We start from the raw sequence: 21939 nt of genomic DNA, 5'->3' as shown, positions 1-21939 counted from the left end.
CTAGAAGCTCAGCATCTCAGCATCAAGCCTCCAGAACCTTGACCTGTGTCTGGCAGCATCTGTGCTTTATCCTGATTCATTTTGTGCCTCCGTCAGCAAGAGGTGCCCTGAGGTAACTGCTTCTTCGCTTTACACCATTTCGGCTCGCGAAAGCTTTCGCGGGGCTGATCTACTTTAGGAGAGCAAGGGAAACCTGTATTCAGTTTCAAAGCAAATTCGAAAGAGCTTAATTATCTTTTCCAAGGTCAGTATTTGAATTTGGATTTGTCTGACATTAAAGCCCAGTCTGTGTCCACAGCAAACACACCCTGGGTGATGTAATGAGATTGAATTTCTCATCTGCCGACTTCAATCCCAAATGGCATGGTGTTCTGTACCTCTGGAAGGAAAAAGGTGGGAGGAGCATGGCTGCTGGGCAACCAAGGCACCAGGATGTCCTGATGGCAGCATAATCGGCTGGAATCTGGCAAACCTCCCAGGATTAGAGTAACAGGGATAATTATTTTTCTGTCCTCCAATATCCTTTCAGGGTTGTCTTGAATTCCAGTCTCACATACTAAAATTGTAAACATTATTTCTAATTTCACATCATCTAAAATGTAACTATGTTCTTCAGGATAATTTAAAAATCTGTGCTAATGATTTAATCTATTGATGAATTTACTCCCAATTATCATATCCGCCCTGGGAGAGTTTCTACATGAACCATGAGTTTTAAAAAGGAAGTTTTCCTGGTTTTAAGACAGTTTTATTTCACCTGCACAAAGTCACATATCTAGACAATCAAATTATTCAGAAATAACTAGTAATTCTGATTTGGTTTAGTAGTTGGTTTACGATCATAACCATTAAACCAGTCTGGCATTCCCAGGTAAGGTCCTAAGCCAGCCATGCAGAACCTACCAAGAGGAGTCCCAGGACCTACTGCGTGACCCTAGGGCACTCACTGAAAATGCACAAGCTTTGGAATTGAAGTGGGTGGGAAAGGTGAAGCCACGTCCTGTAGCCACAGTGAAGGATGAGAGCTGTTTACTCACTTCCAGACCACCGCCTAGAGAACTCACTAGGGGCTCCGTGCACTTGACGGGCAAAGGCAACAAAATGGCTTCTAGCTGAGAAACCTCAACTATAGAAGCTGCCTGAAGAGACCTTTTATAACAGAGTTTATGGTTTGGAAGGAAACCCACTGGCACGATGACAGTGCTGAGGTGTGTGTTTCCCGGGGACCTGGGGGCCGTGCGTGGGGGGGATGGGAGGGGTTGTCTGGCATCTTGTGTTAAAGGGTCCCCTGAAGGGGCAGGAAGATGCCCCATAAGGGGGCCAGACATGTTCAGCACGCCTGGCGGGTCCTGAGAAAGGCGTCCCGGAAACTGCAGCTCTTGGTCGTGGGAGGTGGAGGGTGTCTGTCCGGGCTCCAAGAGAGAAAGGGCCAGCACCCAGCTGAAGCCAGGGGGAGAAGGGTGACCGCAGCCCCTGCCCCTGTAGGTGTCCAGCTGGAGAAGCGCCAGGCTGACACGAGACCTTTATCCGCGCATCAGCTCTCGAGTTGAGGAGGTCCCACCGCAGGAGATGTTTTGATTTCCAAACAGAGTCGGCTTTGGGGAGCAGAGAAACTGCAGGCCTTTTCACAGTGAGAGCACCCAGAAAAGGATGGAGCCTGTCTTGGAGTGTGTGAGAGAAGGACCACCCGGAGGGGCATCCAGCACAAGGAGAGGAAGGGACACAACGACTTTCTTTTTTTCCTGTGATTCCTGCGTCTCCACACCACTGGTTTCCTGCGTTTTCCTACTGGGAAGGCACCACACTTAGCTTGGCTAGGATTGTTGACATCACTTCAAACACTTGATAATTGAATTTCCTGGCCCCCAGCAATGAAAGGTAGATGGTATGAAATGGGATAAAGAGTCGTGCTGAAATGAAACAGTGACAAAGTGACCCACAACAGACATCATTCAGGCTCCCTAACTTCCATGAGTTTGCATCAAATGCAGAAAAGTCTCATTCGTTAGAGCTAACCAAGTGGAACTAACGCAGTGTCTTCTGTGTGCCAGGTTCCCTGGCATCCATTGATGCTGCCTGTGATTCCTGAGGCCGGCACTTCTCCCTGGGCGTTAGGAGTGGGGACAGGTGTGTCTAGGCACTGAGAGCCAGATGGCTCTGAGGTTGAGGCAGCCTTGCCTGTGCACCCCAGTGAGCTGCTAACATGGGATTTTTTTCTGCACTTGTCCCGACTTGTCAAAGGTCGAGAAGGAGTCCTCTAGGCAATTCTTTGAACTAAATATGAATAGTCCCACTTTATAAAGTCTGGCCTCAGAGCCAGGGCTCTTAAAAACTGGACATTTGCCTTTTTTCACTGTATAAATATTGAACTAATATATAAATGACAAAATCCATGAAGAAAGGAAGATTATTAAAGTTAAAACAATGACATACAGATTGTTTTAAAGATATTTGGTTGTAAATTAAAATGCATTTAAGTTAATTTGTGTAAGAAAAACCTCTTTAAATGAAGAAGGAGAAGGGCAAGCTCCAAGTGGTGGGTGCCACAATATTTACACTGTGATGAAACGTGCAGACTGGAGCATCAGAGCTACACTTCAGGTCCCAGCCTCCCACTATGCGATCTGGGGCAGATTCTCTACTGATGTAAACTTCCATTCCTTTATATAAATATGGATGTTCATGCTACCCTGGGGGTGTGCAATGAGATTCTAGGTAAAGTGCTTAGCACAGCAAACCTACATAATAGCATCCAAAGGTAGTTATCATCATCATTATGTCACAAATTTTAAAAAATGCTATAAGCAATAATAGTGAATAGTTTGCATTTCAAAACATTATCAAGATAAAGTGTTATAAAAAATAAACTCAAAATGTGTTAAAGACCTAAATGTAAGACCAGACAGTATCAAACTCTTAGAGGAAAACATAGGCAGAACACTCTATGACATAAATCACAGCAAGATCCTTTTTGACCCACCTCCTAGAGAAATGGAAATAAAAAACAAAAATAAACAAATGGGACCTAAGGAAACTTAAAAGCTTTTGCACAGCAAAGGAAACCATAAACAAGATGAAAAGACAACCCTCAGAATGGGAGAAAATATTTGCAAATATTTTATTTATATTATAATAAAATAAATATATTTTATATATTTATTATATAGTTGCTTTTATAAGGCAACTGATAAAGGATTAATCTCCAAAATTTACAAGCAGCCCATGCAGCTCAATATCAAAAAAACAAACAACCCAATCCAAAAATGAGCAGAAGACCTAAATAGACATTTCTCCAAAGAAGATATACTGATTGTCAACAACACATGAAAAGATGCTCAGCATCACTAATCATTAGAGAAATGCAAATCAAAACTACAGTGAGGTATCACCTCACACCACAATGAGGTATCATCTCACACCGGTCAGAATGGCCATCATCAAAAAATCTACAAGCAATAAACGCTGGAGAGAGTGTGGAGAAAAGGGAACCCTCTTGCACTGTTGGTGGGAATGTAAATTGATACAGCCACTATGGAGAACAGCATGGAGGTTCCTTAAAAAACTACAAATAGAACTACCATACAAACCCAGCAATCCCACTCCTGGGCATATACCCTGAGAAAACCATAATTCAAAAAGAGTCATGTACCACAATGTTCATTGCAGCTCTATTTACAATAGCCAGGACATGAAAGCAACCTAAGTGCTCATCGACAGAGGAATGGATAAAGAAGATGTGGCACATATATACAATGGAATATTACTCAGCCATAAAACGAAACGAAATTGAGTTATTTGTAGTGAGGTGGATGGACCTGGAGTCTGTCATACAGAGTGAAGTAAGTCAGAAAGAGAAAAACAAATACCGTATGCTAACACATATATATGGAATCTAAGAAAAAAAAAAAATGGTTCTGAAGAACCTAGGGGCAGGATGGGAATAAAGACACAGACCTACTAGAGAATGGACTTGAGGACATGGGTAGGGGGAAGGGTAAGCTGGGATGAAGTGAGAGAGTGGCATGGACATATATACACTACCAAATGTAAAATAGATAGCTAGAGAGAAGCAGCCGCATAGCACAGGGAGATCAGCTTGGTGCTTTGTGACCGCCTAGAGGGGTGGGATAGGGAGGGTGGGAGGGAGACGCAAGAGGGAAGAGATATGGGGACATATGTATATGTATAGCTGATTCAGTTTGTTATAAAGCAGAAACTAACACACCATTGTAAAGCAATTATACTCTAATAAAGATGTTAAAAAAAGATAAAGTGTTATAAAGAATAAGATTTTAGTTACCATATTAAAACAAAAATATCCATATATGAATAATATTTCCGTCCTTCTATGCAATGACAATGCAGGAAAAAAGAAGATATCAAAAGCCAATTAATTAACAAGCTCTGTTATTCTGAGCAACTGACAATCTCTTTCATTCGTATTTTCTTCATACATTAGGTGGAATAATAATTACTCTAACTGGGAATGCTGTGAAAATAAAATGGAAACGAGACTTTAAAGGTTAATGTATTTTGTAAACTGTAAAAGAATATGCAAACTAGCTCACTCTACGGAAGGAATGTACTTATACTGTAGGAAAGATTTTACAATTCTGATCCTATAAAAGGTTAGTGGCTTATCCACTGTGCATGTAGCATCGCTAAGGAGATGACGTCTCTGTGTGAAGATGGAGTGAGTAGTGGTACCTGGCTGTCAGAATTCACAGGATCAGGCCGATGGTATGCTGGTGAATCTTTAACAGTGGATTCTGGTAGGCAGGGCTGGTTTAAGTGTTTGCCAATTTCTGCTGTGTAAATGCTCCTACACCGTAGCTGATCTTAAGCCACCAACGTAATGGAACTGAAAAGGGATTTTGTAGAGCATGAGTTTAGTTGGCCACCTGGAATTGGTGTAGTCCAGCTCCGGTACGACACTGGGTCAGGGGCACAATGCTTAGAAGGAAAAATGACTGTTCTTATCCTGCCCAGAAAGAACCCTAGCAAGGTCTGCCTTGTAGAAAGAAATGGTCAGAACCAAAACCACATTTGTTATCTTTCTACTCCAAAACTAGAGAATCTCTGAGAACGATAATTTGAAGGTTTATCCCTGCATAGTTTCACCATATTATTTAGGAAAATCCCAGTTATATAAGGTCTCCACTCCCTCCTCCAGGGAATGTCTTCCTTGTTATTCTGGCAATAATGAACTTTGCTTCCATTGTCTTTATTTTAGTCTACAATTTTTTTTCTACTTTTTGTTTTTTACAAGGATGTAATTGTTGCCGTTGTCATTACACTGACTTCTTTTTCTGGATGAATGTAATCATTTTGCTGTAGATACCAATGTTTCTTTGACTTTCTGAGTGTAAAGGGAGTCAGGAAATCTAAAGCTTTGGCTGAAGTTATTTTTTCTGAATATAAGATTGTTAGTCTTGTATAATGTTTCTTGCACACCCAGTGCGTTTGGTCACTGTGACATCATGATGCGCATGTTCATAGAACATCCCAGCCACACCTGTGAGTCTTGACAGTGAAAAGGAGACACAAATCTCTGAATGGCCATTTCAGTCTAGGAGGGAAGATCAAAATATGTTAATGCCATACAACACTGAAGACGTGATTCATGAAAGAAATAGTCCATAAGCTGGACTTAATTAAAATTAAAAACTCTGTTCTGTGAAAGACAACATCAAGAATTAGAAGATACGACTGGGGGAAAATGTTTGCAAAAGACACATTGGATAAATCAGTTTATTTATGAACACTTTATTTATTGAAAACAAGCAATGCAATTTGTAAATGGGCCACAATTTTTAAAAGACAACCCACGAAGAGCGATATGCAGATGGCAAAAATGCACGTGGAAAGGTGCTCTGCATCAGATGCCATCAGGGAAATGCAAATTCAAACAACAATGAGACACCATGACACACCTCTTAGAACGGCCGCAGGCTGGAACACTGACAGCCACAAATGCTGACAAGCATGGGGAGCAACAGGAACTCTCATCATTGCCGGTGGGAATGCAAAATGGTGCAGCCACTTCTGAAGACGGTTTGGTAGTTTCTTACACAGCCAGACATTCTTTAACACATGACCCAGCAGCTGAACTTCTTGGTATTTACCCAAAACAGTTGAAAACTGATGTCCACACAAAAACCTGCACACAGATGTTCATAGTGTAAACATTTAAAATTTTTATAGAATAAACGTTTATTCATAATTGTCAAAACCTGGAGCAATGAAGAATATTACTCAGCACTAAAAAAGAAATGAGCTATCAAGCCATGGAAAGAAAGGGACAAATCCTAAACACACATTACAAAGCAAAGAAGCCCATCTGTAAAGGCTACATAATTAATGACTCAAATTATATGACATTCTGGAAAAGGCAAAACTGGAGAAGGTGAAAAGATAGGTGGTGGCCTGGGCTAGTGTTGGGGGAGATGAACAGGCAGAGCGCAGAGGGTTTCTAGGGCAGTGAAAATACCCCTGCATGGTAATTATAATGATGGATGCATTTCATTATACATTTGTCCAAACCCAAACAACTTTTTAACACATGTAATTAAATAACTAACACATCATTTATTCCCTGCAGTATTTAGGAATGATTTCCGCGGTGCTCAGAGGAGCCATCGTCTTTATGAAGAACAAGTTAAAAGTGTTAAAAATAAACACTGCAAACGAGTAAGAGACAACCTTATATTCCCTGGAGGCTGGAAGAGTCTTAAATATCCCCCTGAACCAATCGTTGTTGTTGCTTTTTTTTTTAACCGTCCTGGGAGTCCCTAAGAAAAAGAGACCAGGCTTCTGAGCTTCTCCCTAATCAATTAGTCAATCAATCAATCAATCATTGAACAGTTATTTATTTTTAATAAGTATTTCAAATGTTCCACCATTTACGAGAATGTCAGATAAAACCTTTAGGGACTGAAAAGGTTTTGCTGTAGAGTTATCTTTTTGATGAGAGGATGAAACAGCTCACATTCTGCATAACAGCAATTATGTAACAATACGCAGCGTGGCACACTGCGTATGTGCCACATTTCCCTGATGGCACGTGCACAACGAAGTGGAGGGAGCGTGCTCTCAGGCTGGCAGAAGAAAAGAAAGTGACAATAAAATCAGAGCCTCACCTCATAGCCTGAGTCACACCCGCAGCGATGACAGGATTTTGACAGATGAAAGCACTAGAGGTAATTTTCCCTTGACAGTCACGTGAAATTCTTCTGAAGACAGCCTGGCAGAGTGCAAGGGAGAAAGAATATGGGGTCACAAGTCTGGAAATCGCAAAATCAAAAGCCAGCAGAGCTCAGTTAATGAAATCATGAAATGCCACTTCGACTCTGGTTGACGGAAATGAAATAGATTGACAGCTTCCGCCACATGGCATCCTCGAAGCAGAGGGGCACGGCGGGCAAGCCCACCAGGCATCCAGGACTCCCTTGCAGAGACCTCTCTTCCTAAGACTCAGCGTAGCATTTTGAAAAATAGGTTAACAACGCTCTCATTTGTTTCACATGTAGCTTCATTATGTACAATTCGAGAGAAAGTGTACACTTTGAGCAAACAAATGTATATAAGATTTTTAATTTAAAAATGAGATATTTTCCTTCATAACAGTTTTCTGTGAACCAGAAGCACATGTTTGTGTCCTGTTACATCCCATGCCAATCTGTCAGAAATTCCTGTGGGTTCTCCCTTCAGAATACATCCCCAATCCAGCCACTTCCGACCAACCCCACTGTTTCAGTCTTGCTGGAGCCCCCAGAATCTCTCACCTGGATACTCACCTCCCAACTGTTCTCTCTGCTTTTACCCTCGGGTCTTCCCCAGGTGCCTCCTCAGCTGATCCTCTGATCCCTTTAAAATCTAAAATGCATTTTTTAAAAAGCAGCAAATTCCATCATGCTTCTCCTGGGCTTAAACACTGCATTTCACTGGAAGTGAAGCTGAGGTCCTCCCAGCGACCTGCAGCCTGGCTCAGTCTGCTACAGAGTCACACAGCCTCCTGCAGCTTCTGGGCTTTGCACTGGCTGTTCCTCGGCCTGGGTTGCTCTCCCCCCAGTAACGGCAGGGCTGAATCTCTAACCTGCTTCAAGTGTCAACTGTCACCTTCTCAATGAGAACTACCCATCCCCCTGGAATCTCCCTTACCCTGCTCCATTGTATTTTCTTATAACACGTCACCAACTACTATACTAAACTATTTGTTCATTACGGTTATTGTTAACTCAGTCTCCCTACTGTAATGTCAGCTTTCTGAGGAATGGGGTCTTTGAGTTGGTCACTACTATATTCTGGGCACCTAGAACAATCTGGCACACCGTTATGACTCAAAAAATATTTGTTGAATGAATGAATTATAGACAATGGCATAAAAGGTCAAACCACTTGCAGGGCTGAGGTGATATTTACTTTTAAAGGAGCTGTGCTCAATTGAAGACATAAGAAATGGGGCTACATCATAATGATATATTGAATAAATAATTTGCACATTAAGACTAGTGATTAGAAACAATGTCAACAACATTTTGAATGGATCACACAATTGTGTATGTGATTAAGAAATTTCATGACAGGAAATAAGACATAACTCATGAATACGTGTTAAAATGATCCATCTGCTTAGAATGGTTGCTTGCTTATCCATTTAAATAAAATGAGGGTAATAAATAACATTTGAACAGCAGTAGTGCTTTGTAAAAAGCTCTTCTTTCCCTCCCCAGTGTTCCTGTCCTTGGCTGGTTTACGGGAAAGCTCTCCACCAAGTGCATTATATACTCTTTCTCTAAGCCCAGACAAACCAAAAAGTTAGCATTAGGGTTACCGTTCAGCAGACAAGAAGACTGGGGCTCAGGGAGTATTAGGAGTTTTGCCCGCACTTATTCAGTTAATTTAAGACTCTAGTCACGCAACATCTTTCCTGATGATGCCAAAGACCTGGCAGCAACTTGACCTTCTGTGTTCCAGGAGCGCAGCACAGGGACCTGCAGGTACCTTAACACCTCTGGGACTGTTTCCTTACATCTGCCTTCCCTACTCCTGATTCATCAGTTGTCTCTGATTCATGTTCACTCAGTCTCATCTAAAGCAGTTTGGGTGTACAAATTTAACACAGCTCAAGCCATTTTGCAGGTATTTTGCCAATAGCTTCTGTCACTTTGATGTTTCACGGTATGATTATTTTACTTGCATTTAGTTATTTCACACAGGAAAGGAAAAATTATGAGTCTCAAGATTATGGCAAACCTAGTCAGATGAACGATGCCAACTTCAGAGACATTTAAATAAGATTATTTTGAAATCTATTCTAATTAATTGCCAACGTGATCTAGGCATTCCTTTAGTGTTTGTAGGATTTTTTTCCCAAAGCTTGTATCTAACAAAGTTGTATCGATACACCTCAAAACACTGGATTTACAGTGATAAAAATGGGGTAAACTCAACAGGTAAAGTGAATGTGTTTTTTTCCATGGGTTTTAACAAAAGTCATTTTTAAGAAAACATTAGACTGCAAACTGAGCAAATGGTTAGTTTTCATAGCTCCTGAAATATTAATGTGACTATCACTGTATAAAACTTGTGGCACCTATCAGAAGGGTACAGCTTGCTGAAGTTTTAGAAACTAACACTAACACACCTGTGTAACTGACATCCAGACAAAGAAGTTGAACTAACAGACGCTGCCCTGGCATTCCAGCCCCTTCTATCACTACAGTGCCGCACACAGCTCCCCTCCCGCCTCTAGGGTCCTCATTGCTCTTAGAGAAGTGATTCTTTTTTTAAAAAAAATAATTCATTTTATTCATTTAGTTTTGGCTGCATTGGGTCTTCATTGCTTCACACTGTAGCTTTCTCTAGTTACAACGAGTGGGGGCTGCTCTTCATTGCAGTGCGCAGGCTTCTCATTGCGGTGGCTTCTCTCACTGCAGAGCACGGGCTCTAGGTGCCCCCACGGGCTTCAGTAGTTGTGGCACACGGGCTCAGTAGTTGTGGCTCACGGGTTCCAGAGCGCAGGCTCAGTAGTTGCAGTGCACGGACTTAGTTGCTCCGCGGCATGTGGGATCTTCTCAGACCAGGGCTCGAACCTGTGTCCCCTGCATTGGCAGGCAGATTCTTAACCACTGCGCCACCAGGGAAGTCCTGAGAAGTGATTCTTCAGTTTTTTGTTTTATTATTTCTTTCACCTTCTTTGAGGTATAATTGGCAAATAAAAATTGCAAATATTTAGGTTGTACAACGTGATTCTTTTTAGGTGTATGCTGTAATATACGTGTACACTGTGAAATGAGGATGCCGTCAAGTTAATTAATGCATCTGTTGCCTCACATAGTTACCTGTGTGTGTGTGTGTGTGTGTGTGTGTGTGTGTGTGTGTGGTGAGAATACTTAGGATCTATTCTCTTCATCAACGTCAAGTGTACCATGCAGTATTCTTTACTCTAGTCAGCATGCTGTTCACTGCCCAGAAATTATTCATCTTGTAACTGAAGCTTTGTGCCCTGGGACCAGCAATTCCCCGTAGTGCCCACCCCCAGCCCCTGGCACCCACCCCTCTACTTTCTGGCTCTATGAGTTTGACTTTTTAAATTCCACGTATCAGTGAGATCATGAACTACTTGTGTCTTTGTGTCTGGCTTGTTTCACTTAGTGTAACGTTTTCCAGGTTCATCTATGCTATTGCAAGTGGAGTCTTCATTTCTTCATGGCGTTTCTAAACGTCTGCAGATGAAACTCATCTTGAAGCAGCTATGGGGGCTGCCACTGTACAGATGGAAAGATGGAAGTTGTCAAGCTGGCACATCACGAGCTGTCCTGAAAGCAAGACGGAGCCACTCTGTCCTCTCATCCTGACAAGTAGGATTCAAGTTCATAGCTTATGTCTTCAGGCTCATATGAATTTTCTGTAGTGTGTATGTCGCTAAGAAAAGGGGAGAATCTGAAGAACTCTCCCTAAACAACCAGGTCCTACTGTACAGTGCAAGGAACTATATTCAGTAGCCTGTGATAAACCATCATGGAAAAGAATATTAAAAAACAATCTATATATATGTATAGCTGAATCACTTTGCTGTATGGCAGAAATTAACACAATATTGTAAATCAACTATACTTCAATAAAATTTTTAAAAAAGAACTCTCCCTTTTCCTTCTCAGAACAACAAAAATGGAATTATTTAGACGTGAAAACATGGTGTTAATCTAAAAAAATCTTTAGAAGAGAACCTTAAGTCAGCAGAGAATATAATACTAAATATTCAGTGGTCTCATTTTTGGTATTAAATACCTTAGCAATAACCATGTTGTCATTTTATTTTTATATCTAGTGAACTGATCTTTTACACAATTTTTTTTGGTGACATTGGTGTTGAGTAATTTTAAAACGTCCAAGTGGGGTTAATATTTTGTTCAAGGAGGGTCAGAGTAGTGTATACAGCTGTAGGTAGAGTTTTCTTAGGGGAAAATCATGCTGGGAAAGTAGTTATGTTGAAACCAATCTGCTTAGTGTCATGAAGAGGAATCTTGTAAGTAGCGACATCTGTTGGACCTATCACATCGAAAATGAAAACATCCCCACCACATGAATTATAGCAGATTCTTCTTGCTACCAAAACCTCGGTTCCTTTGTCCTAGGGCTAATGAGAAAAAATATATACTCACTTTGTGTTTTTTTATTTTTATAAATATAAAATAAAATTAGATGATAGAACTTTATAAAGTAAATAAAAAGAAGAAAAAAATCATCCACAATTCCACCATTCACAGATAACTCTTAAAGTGTTATTCTGTTTTTTTCCTTGCACATAAATGTACATGTATTTGTTAACAAGATAATATTATATGTATTGCTTTGTAATCTGATTTTTGTCATTTATTAATCCACTTTAAACATATTGTCACATCATTAAATATTTACATTTATTTCCAAGATGTATTTCAATAAACATACTGGTGAAATATTTTTATAAGTATTTCATCTGTTTTACATACATATATATACACAAATACACATATAAAACACACACACACACACACACACACACACACACACACACACACACACACAGCCAGTCCCCAATTTAGGCTGAGATAAGGTATGATGTTTTATAGGTTAAGTGTATGAAAGGCACTTTTTTTACTATGAGCTTTTTTTTTAAATCTCTCTTCATTCACATAACTTAATATCTGTGAGATTCACTCATGTTGCATGTATCAGTAGTTTTTTTTTAATTGCTGAGTAAGGCTCCATTGTATGGATACATCTTCATTTATTTACCCATTCTCCTGTTATGGATGTTTGCATCGTCTCCAATTTAGGGATTAACTGCATTTTTGACTTACAGTATTTTCAATTTACAATGGGTTTATTGGGATGTAACCCCAGAATAAGTTAGGATGATCTGTATATGTGTGTGTGTGTACATGTGTATGCAAATTATTATTTGCCTATTTTTCCAATGGTATGTTTCTCTTGCTCATTATTTTCTAAGGTATCAACATGTTAAGAATTTAACTGTCAGACATTCATGACTCAAACAATTCTCAGCTTAAAATTGGTCTTTCAAGTTTGTTCATTCAAAAAAATTACATTAAAAATATTTTTCTTTACAGATTCTTTCTTTAGTGGGATGCTTCAGTAAGATATTGCCCATAATACAATCATATAAGTCTTGTCCATATTTTTCTTTACCCCATACATGATTTAATTTTTTAATGTTTAATCATTACTCCTTATCTGGAATAACAACTTTAGAAAAGCAGAAATATCATTTTATTCCAAAATTATTATCTAGTTATAAACATATTTGTTGGATAATGCATTCTTTCCCCACTAACTTAGAATGAACTATTTATTATATACTAAATTCTTGTAGGTACTTTGATCTATTTCTTTCTACTTTCATTCCATTAATTTAATTTAATTTAATATTGTATCATTGCCATACTGTTATTAAAATTTTTATATTGATAATATATCTGAATCTCTGATGGGGCGTGTCTTCTTGCTTAATTTATGTAATATTTTTCCACCACATCAACAGTAAAGGGACCTTATATCAGACGCTTCCACTAATTCCCACCAAGTCTGGCTTCTGTTGTCATGTATTTTCTTCTACATATGTTTAAAACAACCTCAAAATATATCGTTATTATTTTTGCTTTAAACAATTACTCTTTAAAGAGATCTAAAAGTACGTATTTTATATCTACACACACATTTACCATTTCCCTAGCTCTTTAGTCCTTTGTGCACATCCAGATTTCCATCTGGTACTGTTTTCCTTCTGCCTGAAGGACTTCCTTAACATGTCTGGTAAGTCCACTGGTTAAAATTTGTTCCGTTTTTTTTTATGGCTTAACAAGTCCTTTTTTCACCTTCAATTATTGAGTTGTTGGGTATTTTTTCCTTCTGTGCATAGAATTCCAGATTGGCAATTTTGTTTCTTCATCATCTTTCAGTATTTTAAATGCTGTTCCATTGTTTTCTGGGTTGCAACGTTTCCAACAGAAAGTATCCTGTCATTTTTGTCTTTGTTCTTCTGTGCTTATGTGTCTTTTCTCTCTGACTGATTTGAAAGATTTTTCTTTACCTCTGGTTTAAACCTTTTGTTTTATTTTTCTTATTTTACTAGATCAAGTGGAACTTCCATATCAACAGTAATGCATAATTTTAGTAGAAGACATTATTATCAACTTCTTGGGTTTAATGAATATGACAATGATAATGATAATAATAATAATAGTTATCAGAATGGTGAAGGCAATGTTACCTCAAAACATTGCTCCAATCAAAACAAAGTGTAATATAGTAAAAAGAATGGGGTTTCAAAATGAGAATAACATGGACTTTTATCCTAGCTTTGAAATTATGTTGGAGAATAGGTGAGCTGTGATTCTTCACCCCTTGCCTTTTGGTTGTGTGGTGTGACTCATTTCTTTGACATGATATAACCATAATTTGCCAAGTGCCTCTGCGATGGGTTTTATGTCAGAGGCCTCTGTCACAATCTTGGATATGCCCCAGGAGCCCCTGATCTAAGGAGGCTCAGTGTAAGTGGAGCCCCTGCCACTGCAGCATGGAGCTGAGCTGCACCTGCCAACCTACAGATTATGTGAATGAATGCTTGCTTCATACCATTGAGTTTGGGGATCATTTGTTACACAGCATGACAGTGGGAGTAGCTAATGAATACAAGTACCTCCTTCAAAGACTTTGTTGTGAATTTCTCCATTCATTCCTTGAACTAATATTTATTAAGCACCTATTCTATGCTATAGGGATGAGAGGGTCTAAGGCTACAATAGCAAAGAAGATGTCGTGGTACTTATATCGTCTGGAGGTGTGAGGTTAAACCTAAAGGAAATGGAAACAAAATAATTTTGAATGATAAGTCTCAACAAGAAAACAAACAAAAGCTGAGATGAATCAGACCATGTGGTGATTTACTTTGAACAGGGTAGGCAGGAAAGCTGCCGTGAGCTTTAAGGGATGAGAGATTGCTATATGACAGTAAATGAACGTAGACCTTGTTCTAAGTGTAACAGAAAGTCATGGAAAGGTTTTTATTAGGAAAGTGACATGATATGATATTCATTTTGAGAAATGTAATTTTGCTCTAAAGAATGGATGAAAGAAGGGCAAAAGTGATCAAAGAGGACTCCAGTACTCCAGGCAAACTGTAGGAGCCCTACCTTGGAATTCCCTTTACCCCATCTTTTCAGGAAAAGTGGTTCTCATATAGCCTCTGTGATTGTGTTACAAAGTAGAAAAAGGGATGTCAAGAAGGGCAGTGTGGCATGACAGACTTTCAACAATCCAGTGATGTGCGGCCAAGGGATCAGGACCCTTATAGAGAATGGTACTCAGAGCAGCTTATACAGAAGTTAGAAGGGGCAATAGATGCCATGGAGATAACTCCGGGGAGATGGAAAGACATCCTTCTTCCCCGCCCCACCCCGCAAATATTTTACCACCATATCTGAAACAGGAAAAAGCGACTTTGAATGGGAACTGTCTGGGGCTTGGGATTATTGGCAAATGTGGAAGAAAGTGTAACTGGGATGACCAGTGTTACAAGCTCCACCTCCTTTTACATCCCATTCCTTTGAAACATCTCTGCAGACCCCAAGGTGCCACAGAAGGTGGTTTAGAAATAACTGTCTTGGACTTCCCTGGTGTCACAGTGGTTAGGAATCTGCCTGCCAATGCAGGGGACACGGGTCGAGCCCTGGTCCGGGAAGATCCCTCATGCCATGGAGCAACTAGGCCCGTGCACCACAGCTACTGAGCCTGTGCTCTAGAGCCTGTGAGCCAAAACTACTGAAGCCCATGCACTGGAGCCTGTGATCCACAACAAGAGAAGCCACCGCAATGAGAAGCCTGCAAACCTCAATGAGGAGTAGCTCCCGCATGCAGCAATGAAGACCAAACACAGCCAAAAAAAAAAAAAAGAAAGAAAAGAAAAGAAAGAAAGAACTGTCTTAAGGAATAACTGCTTAGTAAGGCACATAAAAGGCCTTCAGTGACTTGGTGCCCACACTCTCCAGTCTGCTTCTCAATGAGCTCCCACTTCTTTTCTGTGTCTGTGTCCAACTGTGCGGACCTGTGTCCAGATCCCTTAGTGCAATTAGTCATTTGTGTCTCTGTTTTTCTGTCTCTATCTCTGTTTACATCTCTTACTCTCTGTCCCAAGAACAATGCTGTCCTTGCAACTGCTAGGCAAGCATGTGCTTGTTTTGGGAATCCACCTGACAATTTTGGATTAGACTATCTGAGCATATTTGTGGCATAGATGCTGCAAGGTGTAGGTGTCCACAAACCAGTTAAATTGTGAACTGATTGTGATCAGGAGTCAAGCCCATTTTTCCTTTGTCTTTATAGCCTGTGGACTAGTGCACTGTCGTGACGTAGAGTCATGACTGATCAGACAGCAGACTATCAGTTAGCAGTCACTTTGTAATTAACTACCCCAAACTACGGTGACTTAAAACTATGAGCCTGTGTTAGCTCGTAATTGTGTAAGTGGAGTGGGTGGTCCTGCTGACTGGGCAGGGCTTAGCTGATCTCAGAGGCCTTGCTTGTACCTTCATCTGGGGTCAGCTGGCTGGTCCAGGATGGCCTGAGACAAACGACTCATCCCTCTTCATGCGGATGCAGGCTCTTCTCTGCCAGCAGGACAGCTGGGCAGCTGGACACGCAGCAGCCTTTGGAGAAAGGAGTGGACGCACCCAGGAAGCCCCTGAATTCAGGTCTCCGCACTGGTGCAACGTCACCTCTGCCATATTTTATTGGCCAAAACAAGTTCACACGGCTGGTCACAGAGCAGCGCAAGAGGTTCCACTGCTTCATAAATAAAAATATTGCCTGTATTTGACCACTACTTGAAAAAGACCTAACATTGTCCTGAGGGTAAGCATGGGATACAGATAGGATACATGATTTTTTAAAAATATAAGTTAAACATAAAGTAATATACTCAATATTTTGTAATAATGTATAAGGGAAAAGAAACTGAAAAAAATACATGTGTATATGTGTGTGTGTGTGTGTATAACTGAATCAATTTGCTGTACAGCTGAAGCTAACACATTGTAAATCAACTATACTTCAATAAACAAACAATAAAAAATAAACATAAGATGAAACAGGAAAGCTCATTAAAGAATCTTCCCCGGGGGATATTATCAGACTTCACAATGGTCTTGGAAGTTTTAAATTTTAAATATGCACAGAAATGGAAAGAAGCGGAAATAGAAGAAAAATGGTTGAAAAGGATTAGAAATCAATTTCCTAAGAAAATGTGAATAATTGTCTTGACTTAAATGGCATTCTTTTTTTTTTTTTTTTGCGGTACGCGGGCCTCTCATTGTTGTGGCCTCTTCCGTTGCGGAGCACAGGCCCCGGACGTGCAGGCTCAGCGACCATGGCTCACGGGCCCAGCCGCTCCGTGGCATCCGCCTGCCGATGCAGGGGACACGGGTTCGGATTGATGGGTCAGTTACTGAAAAATGTGGGAAGAGGGTCACAAAGAAGCAAGAGATTGACGTACTGTCAAAATGTTGGCCGTTCCATGCCAAGGATGACACGCCAAGAGCGGTATGAGACAGTGACCGGAAAATGGCCAGCGAAGGGGGTGTTGCCGTCCTGCTAAGGAATGAACAGCCAGACCAAACGTCACGTCTGCATGGGGTGAGGTTTAGTCAGTTTACCAAGAAGGTTTTCCTAGCTATGCTCCCTGGGAGCAGCCTGGCTTCTCCTCCACCTAGAAAATGCTGCGCCTCCCAGCACCTCCCAGATCTCACGGGGGGCGGGGGGCCATGTGAGGAAGGACACCTGAAGTTTAATCTTCCGTGTCTTCAGGAGAAATCCATCTTGTTCCGATTCAACACAATCTAGGACTTGAATGGCCAGACTTATTTCAAAACAGTGTCCTGTAACACTGTGGGTTTCTAGATGTCAGAGAGCATTTGGACCGAACCTAATGTGTGTCATATCTGTGTACTGAGGCTCAGAGAGCTGGGCGTCTCCAACGACACCAGAAAAACCCCTCCCTTATATTCCTCCGCAGGCTTCAGCCCTCTGCCTCTACCTGTCTCTCCTCCTGTCAGAACTTGAGGGGTATTCAGGGAGAATATACAATCCAATATGCTTTTCTTTTCTTCCACTTTGTTTCATAGTGGACTTTATTGGGAAAAGTTATTGTAAATGACATTCAAATTCATAAAATTTAAATAAGAAAGTAAAATTATACCTTGTAGCTCTAGTAATCGCTATAGTAACCACAAATAAGGTAAGTCTAAATTACTGCCTAAGCGAACACTATTTTGTCAGGCTTCTCTCATAAGCCCAAGGTAGGAAACACTGCAATTCTTAGAAGTGAGCCCAGTGACGAATTTGCATTTGAAGCTGAAGAAAGGGAGAAAACCATGTTCTGATTACAGCATCACGACACTCTAGCCTGAAAAGCACCTTTATTAATGTCCTGCAGCAGAGTATATTAGTTATTGTAACCACGCATTAAAATTTGTAGTTTGGGGACTTCCCTGGTGACGCAGTGGTTAAGAATCCACCTGCCAATGCAGGGGACACGGGTTCGAGCCCTGGTCCGGGAAGATCCCATATGCCGCGGAGCAACTAAGCCCGTGCGCCACAACTACTGAAGCCCACGCATCTAGAGCCTGTGCTCTACAACAAGAGAAGCCACCACAATGAGAAGCCCGTGCACCGCAACGAAGAGTAGCCCCCGCTCACCGCAACTAGAGAAAGCCCGCGCACAGTAAAGAAGACCCAACACAGCCAAAAATAAATTTTTAAAAAAGAAAAAATAATTATTTCGTGTCATTAAGAGAGCAATCAGTTTTCTTCATGATACATCATGTTTTACTCAGTTTCGTGTGGTTTGTCCCTCCAAAGACATTTCTGGGACTGTTCCTTTTTCCAGGGCCTCCTAAGATGCCCAGGTTGCTTACTCTGGGTCACCTTTGGTCATTTAATACCAGCCAAACTGCCGGAACCAGTGGAAGCCCTCTCCCTGAACCAGACCCCCTTCTCTCAAACCCTACAGCTGCCACCACTAGAAGACAGGCATCTCAACTTGGTCAACAGTGTTCCTAACAAGTTAATGTGGGATTCTCTTTGGTTATGGAATTTTTACGCTTATAAAAAAATATAGCTAGATATATGCCCCTGAATTCTAAAAGTATTTTGACTGACTTAAACACAAGTATGTCTTTGCAAAATTGACCAGCTTGGCCAGGTCTGAAATCTATTTTCCTATGGAATCTAATATCAGTGTCCTATTTAGCAAACACAAGAGTGAAGAACACTGACAGGTCTTTAGAAGCCCTGAGGGGTGGGGGCAGCCTGAGATGCTGTCCACGGCTTTGACCTCACTGAGGGCCTGCACAGGGCTCACGTGCTTCTTCTGAGATGCCCTCTTAATCTTGGTCTGTGTCTCATCCTGTGCCTCTCTCTTCACCAAGGGCTTTTTCTCAGGCACCTTCATCTTCCATGACACAGCAGGGAGGTTACGGGAAGCCCTCCCCTGAGACTTCTAGTATTTGGCGGAGGCTGCACACGACACCTTCACTGTCTGCACCACCGCGTTCATCAAGTTCTTAGCGCTTGGATCAGGGACATGGCGCTGTCCACCCCGGAGACGACCAGCTCCCCAGCGAGGTTCTGCACGTCAGCCTTGACTTTGCTGCAGGTGTTGAGCTGGTGGCAGTAGAGGATGATGCACTGCAGGTAGGCCAGCAGGTCCCTCTTGCAGGCTGAGTCTGGGCAATGGTCTGCGACGGTACGGCCAGGCTTACCCATCCAGGATCCCGCCTCAGCAATTTTCTTGGCGGCACTGATCACATCTGATGTGTCTTTGAGCGGTCCTTTACCTCGGGTAAAGTCCTTCATCTCCATCATGATCATGCACGTCTGCTTGGCCAGCACGATGATGTCATTACCACGGTCGACCCACTTGGACACTTCGGCATCCAGCTTGCTCTTTTCTTCCTGGAAACTGGCCACCTGTTCCGCAGTCTTTGCTTTTTGCTCCTGGGGAAGGAGAGCCATGGTCGCCCGGGCACTCTGGCCAGCCATCAGCTGATCGTCTTCCGTCCGGACGCTTGTCCTGCTTCTGACATCGAAGTCTTCCGTCTCGAAGTCCGAGTCACCCAGCTCCTCAGGGGTCCTTATCATCAGCAGCGCTTTCCTGACGTCCCGGATGCCGTCGTACACCAGGCGTGAGGCGTCAGTAAACTCCTCCTCCTCCATGGGCTGGGCCGGGTCCGAGCTGAGGGCTTCCACGGCCGCTTCGCTTGCTCGGTAAAATGTGGCATGACTGTGTTGGAGAGGAGTTTGGTGGCTTCCAGAACCTTCTCTGTGTAGACCCCTGGCTCATAGGTGTCCGCCTCTGAGGTGACCACGTGAATGACCCTAGCAGCTCGGCCTCAAGTTGCACCAGCTGTGCGGTACATCCCGTCCGCATCTTTCTCATGGAGGGCGATGACGCATTTGTTCACGTCTTTCAAAATGTGATTCTCTGAGACAGCCAGGAAGTCATCAATGGAAGTAATGTCATTGACATCATCTGTGAGACCTCGGACTTGTTTTTCCCACCGTTCTTTAAAAGGATCCATGTTCTCTTGGGCCAGTTTACTCCGTGGTTTTGCTGCTAAAGCCAACGCAGCATTGATAACCTGAGGACAGAGGGCTTCTAGCTAGCTTGCAGACATTCAAAGAAGCTTTACACCTTCTTCATTGTTTGAGATGGAACAGGCCAAGCCGGTGACCTCAGTTAATTTGTCGGCACGTTCACGGAAAACTCGGGCATTTCTTTAACTTCTTTCTTGTTTCCATTCTTTGCAGCTTCAATCAATACTAAAAGTGGAACGCTGGTTTCCAGAAATGAATCTGAAACATGGTCCACGACAGCTTTGCGGAGCTGCCTCTGCAAGTCCGTGGTCTTCTTGGTCATTTTATCTATTGCAGAATTGAGTGCATCACTCCCTTCTTTACGCCCAGCGTTGCCCATGTACTGTGAGAGCAGGTCCTGCAAGGCCTGGCGGACAGCATTACACTCGGCCACGACTCTCTCACGCCGGTCATCACGTGTGCAGGATGAATCAGCCATCAGGGCAGCCCCACTAATGATGCTTTGCAGGCGCCCCTCCAGGGAAGGCCTAAAGCGCTCCTCGCTGAAGCTCAAGGGGTCCACAATGATTTGTTTATCAAAGTTATTGAGGGCACATGCCAGTTCTCCTCCTTCTCGACCCTGGTGCTGGGAGGCGTCATCTGATCCAGTAGCCTGGGCTGCACTAGAAACGCCTGTGACCGCCTCCCGCAGCTGCTTGTATATCAGGTCTCTGCTGGCCTTACAGGCTGCGACATCAGCGTGCTGTAGGCATGCCTGGGATGCAGTATAGAGGATTGGAACGTTTTTCTGCAGGATTCCTCTGGCTGCAGCCATCGGATCATGATGGCCCATATCTTTCCGTTCCTGTTGTCTTTTGTCTGCCATAATGTTCAGCTTATCCACTTCAGGTTTCAGGGCCTTATACTGTATTCCCAAGTCCTGTTCAGTGCCAGCATTCCCCAGTTTCAAGATACCGCCTTCTACAACTTTCAGCTGAACAAGTAATTTGTAGGCATCTGTCACGTCAGGCAAATTAAGCAGCCGGGTAACACCAGAGAGCAAAGCTCGAGCTGCCCGAACCGCGTTGCCACACGTCGCAGGAGAAGAGGGACCATCCACAAACTCTCCAGCAGCACTCTCCATCAAATCTCCTTGTTTTCGAACACCTTCTACAGCAGCCACAAGCTCCTCCTTGAGAAACTGACTCTCCTTTGCAATTTTATCCCTGTCCTCCAAGAAATTGTCCGTTGCTTGTTCGACAGATGCAGCCCAAACATGGGCCTTCTTAGAACGACCTCACTTCTCATTAGAGGGCCCCTTGCTATTGGTATTGACCAGGGTTGTAACCTGGGTAACAAGAGGCTCCAACAGTCTTTCAACTGCCAGAGTCCTGATCTCTAGACTTTTGGGGTCCCGTTTGGTGTTTATGTTGCCTGCGGGGACAGCAGTCATTTCTGTGGCGAGCTCGGCAAGTGCAGGAAGATTCCTGAAGCCCGAGGCCAACGGCCACCACTTTGTCTTCCCCGTTATGTTTTGATTAAGTTAAATAGTATTTTCTGAGGGTTACCTAGATGGATATTGGAAGGACGGAGAGACACGAAAAGATTTTGTTACTTTCCACCCGCTAAGCACAAGAGGCCAGCTGAGCAGGTCAGAGAGTGGGTGACAAACGACTGTAGGTGACAAATGACCGTAGGTGACAAATGTCTGTAGGTGACAAATGACCGTGGGTGACAAATGACCGTGGGTGACAAATGACCGTAGGTGACAAATGAGCATAGGTGACAAATGAGCGTAGGTGA

At 42.4% G+C, this 21939-nt stretch overlaps 1 protein-coding gene across 1 annotated transcript; it reads right to left on the bottom strand.

The window, feature by feature from the left end:
- Nucleotides 1-18772: 18772 nt before the first annotated feature.
- On the bottom strand, nt 18773-21589 carry LOC114903024 (catenin alpha-1-like). Its single transcript, XM_029235811.1, is given in 5 exon segments — nt 18773-19131; nt 19134-19820; nt 19823-20201; nt 20295-20335; nt 20338-21589. Coding segments are annotated over 5 exon segments (2718 nt in total).
- Nucleotides 21590-21939: the final 350 nt, after the last annotated feature.

Source organism: Monodon monoceros, unplaced genomic scaffold (genome assembly GCF_005190385.1).
Source record: "Monodon monoceros isolate NGI ecotype Baffin Bay Population unplaced genomic scaffold, NGI_Narwhal_1 Super_Scaffold_20, whole genome shotgun sequence".
Taxonomy (NCBI): domain Eukaryota; kingdom Metazoa; phylum Chordata; class Mammalia; order Artiodactyla; family Monodontidae; genus Monodon; species Monodon monoceros.
Note: the sequence above shows the minus strand (reverse complement) of the source record. Positions and strands in the feature narration are given on the sequence as shown.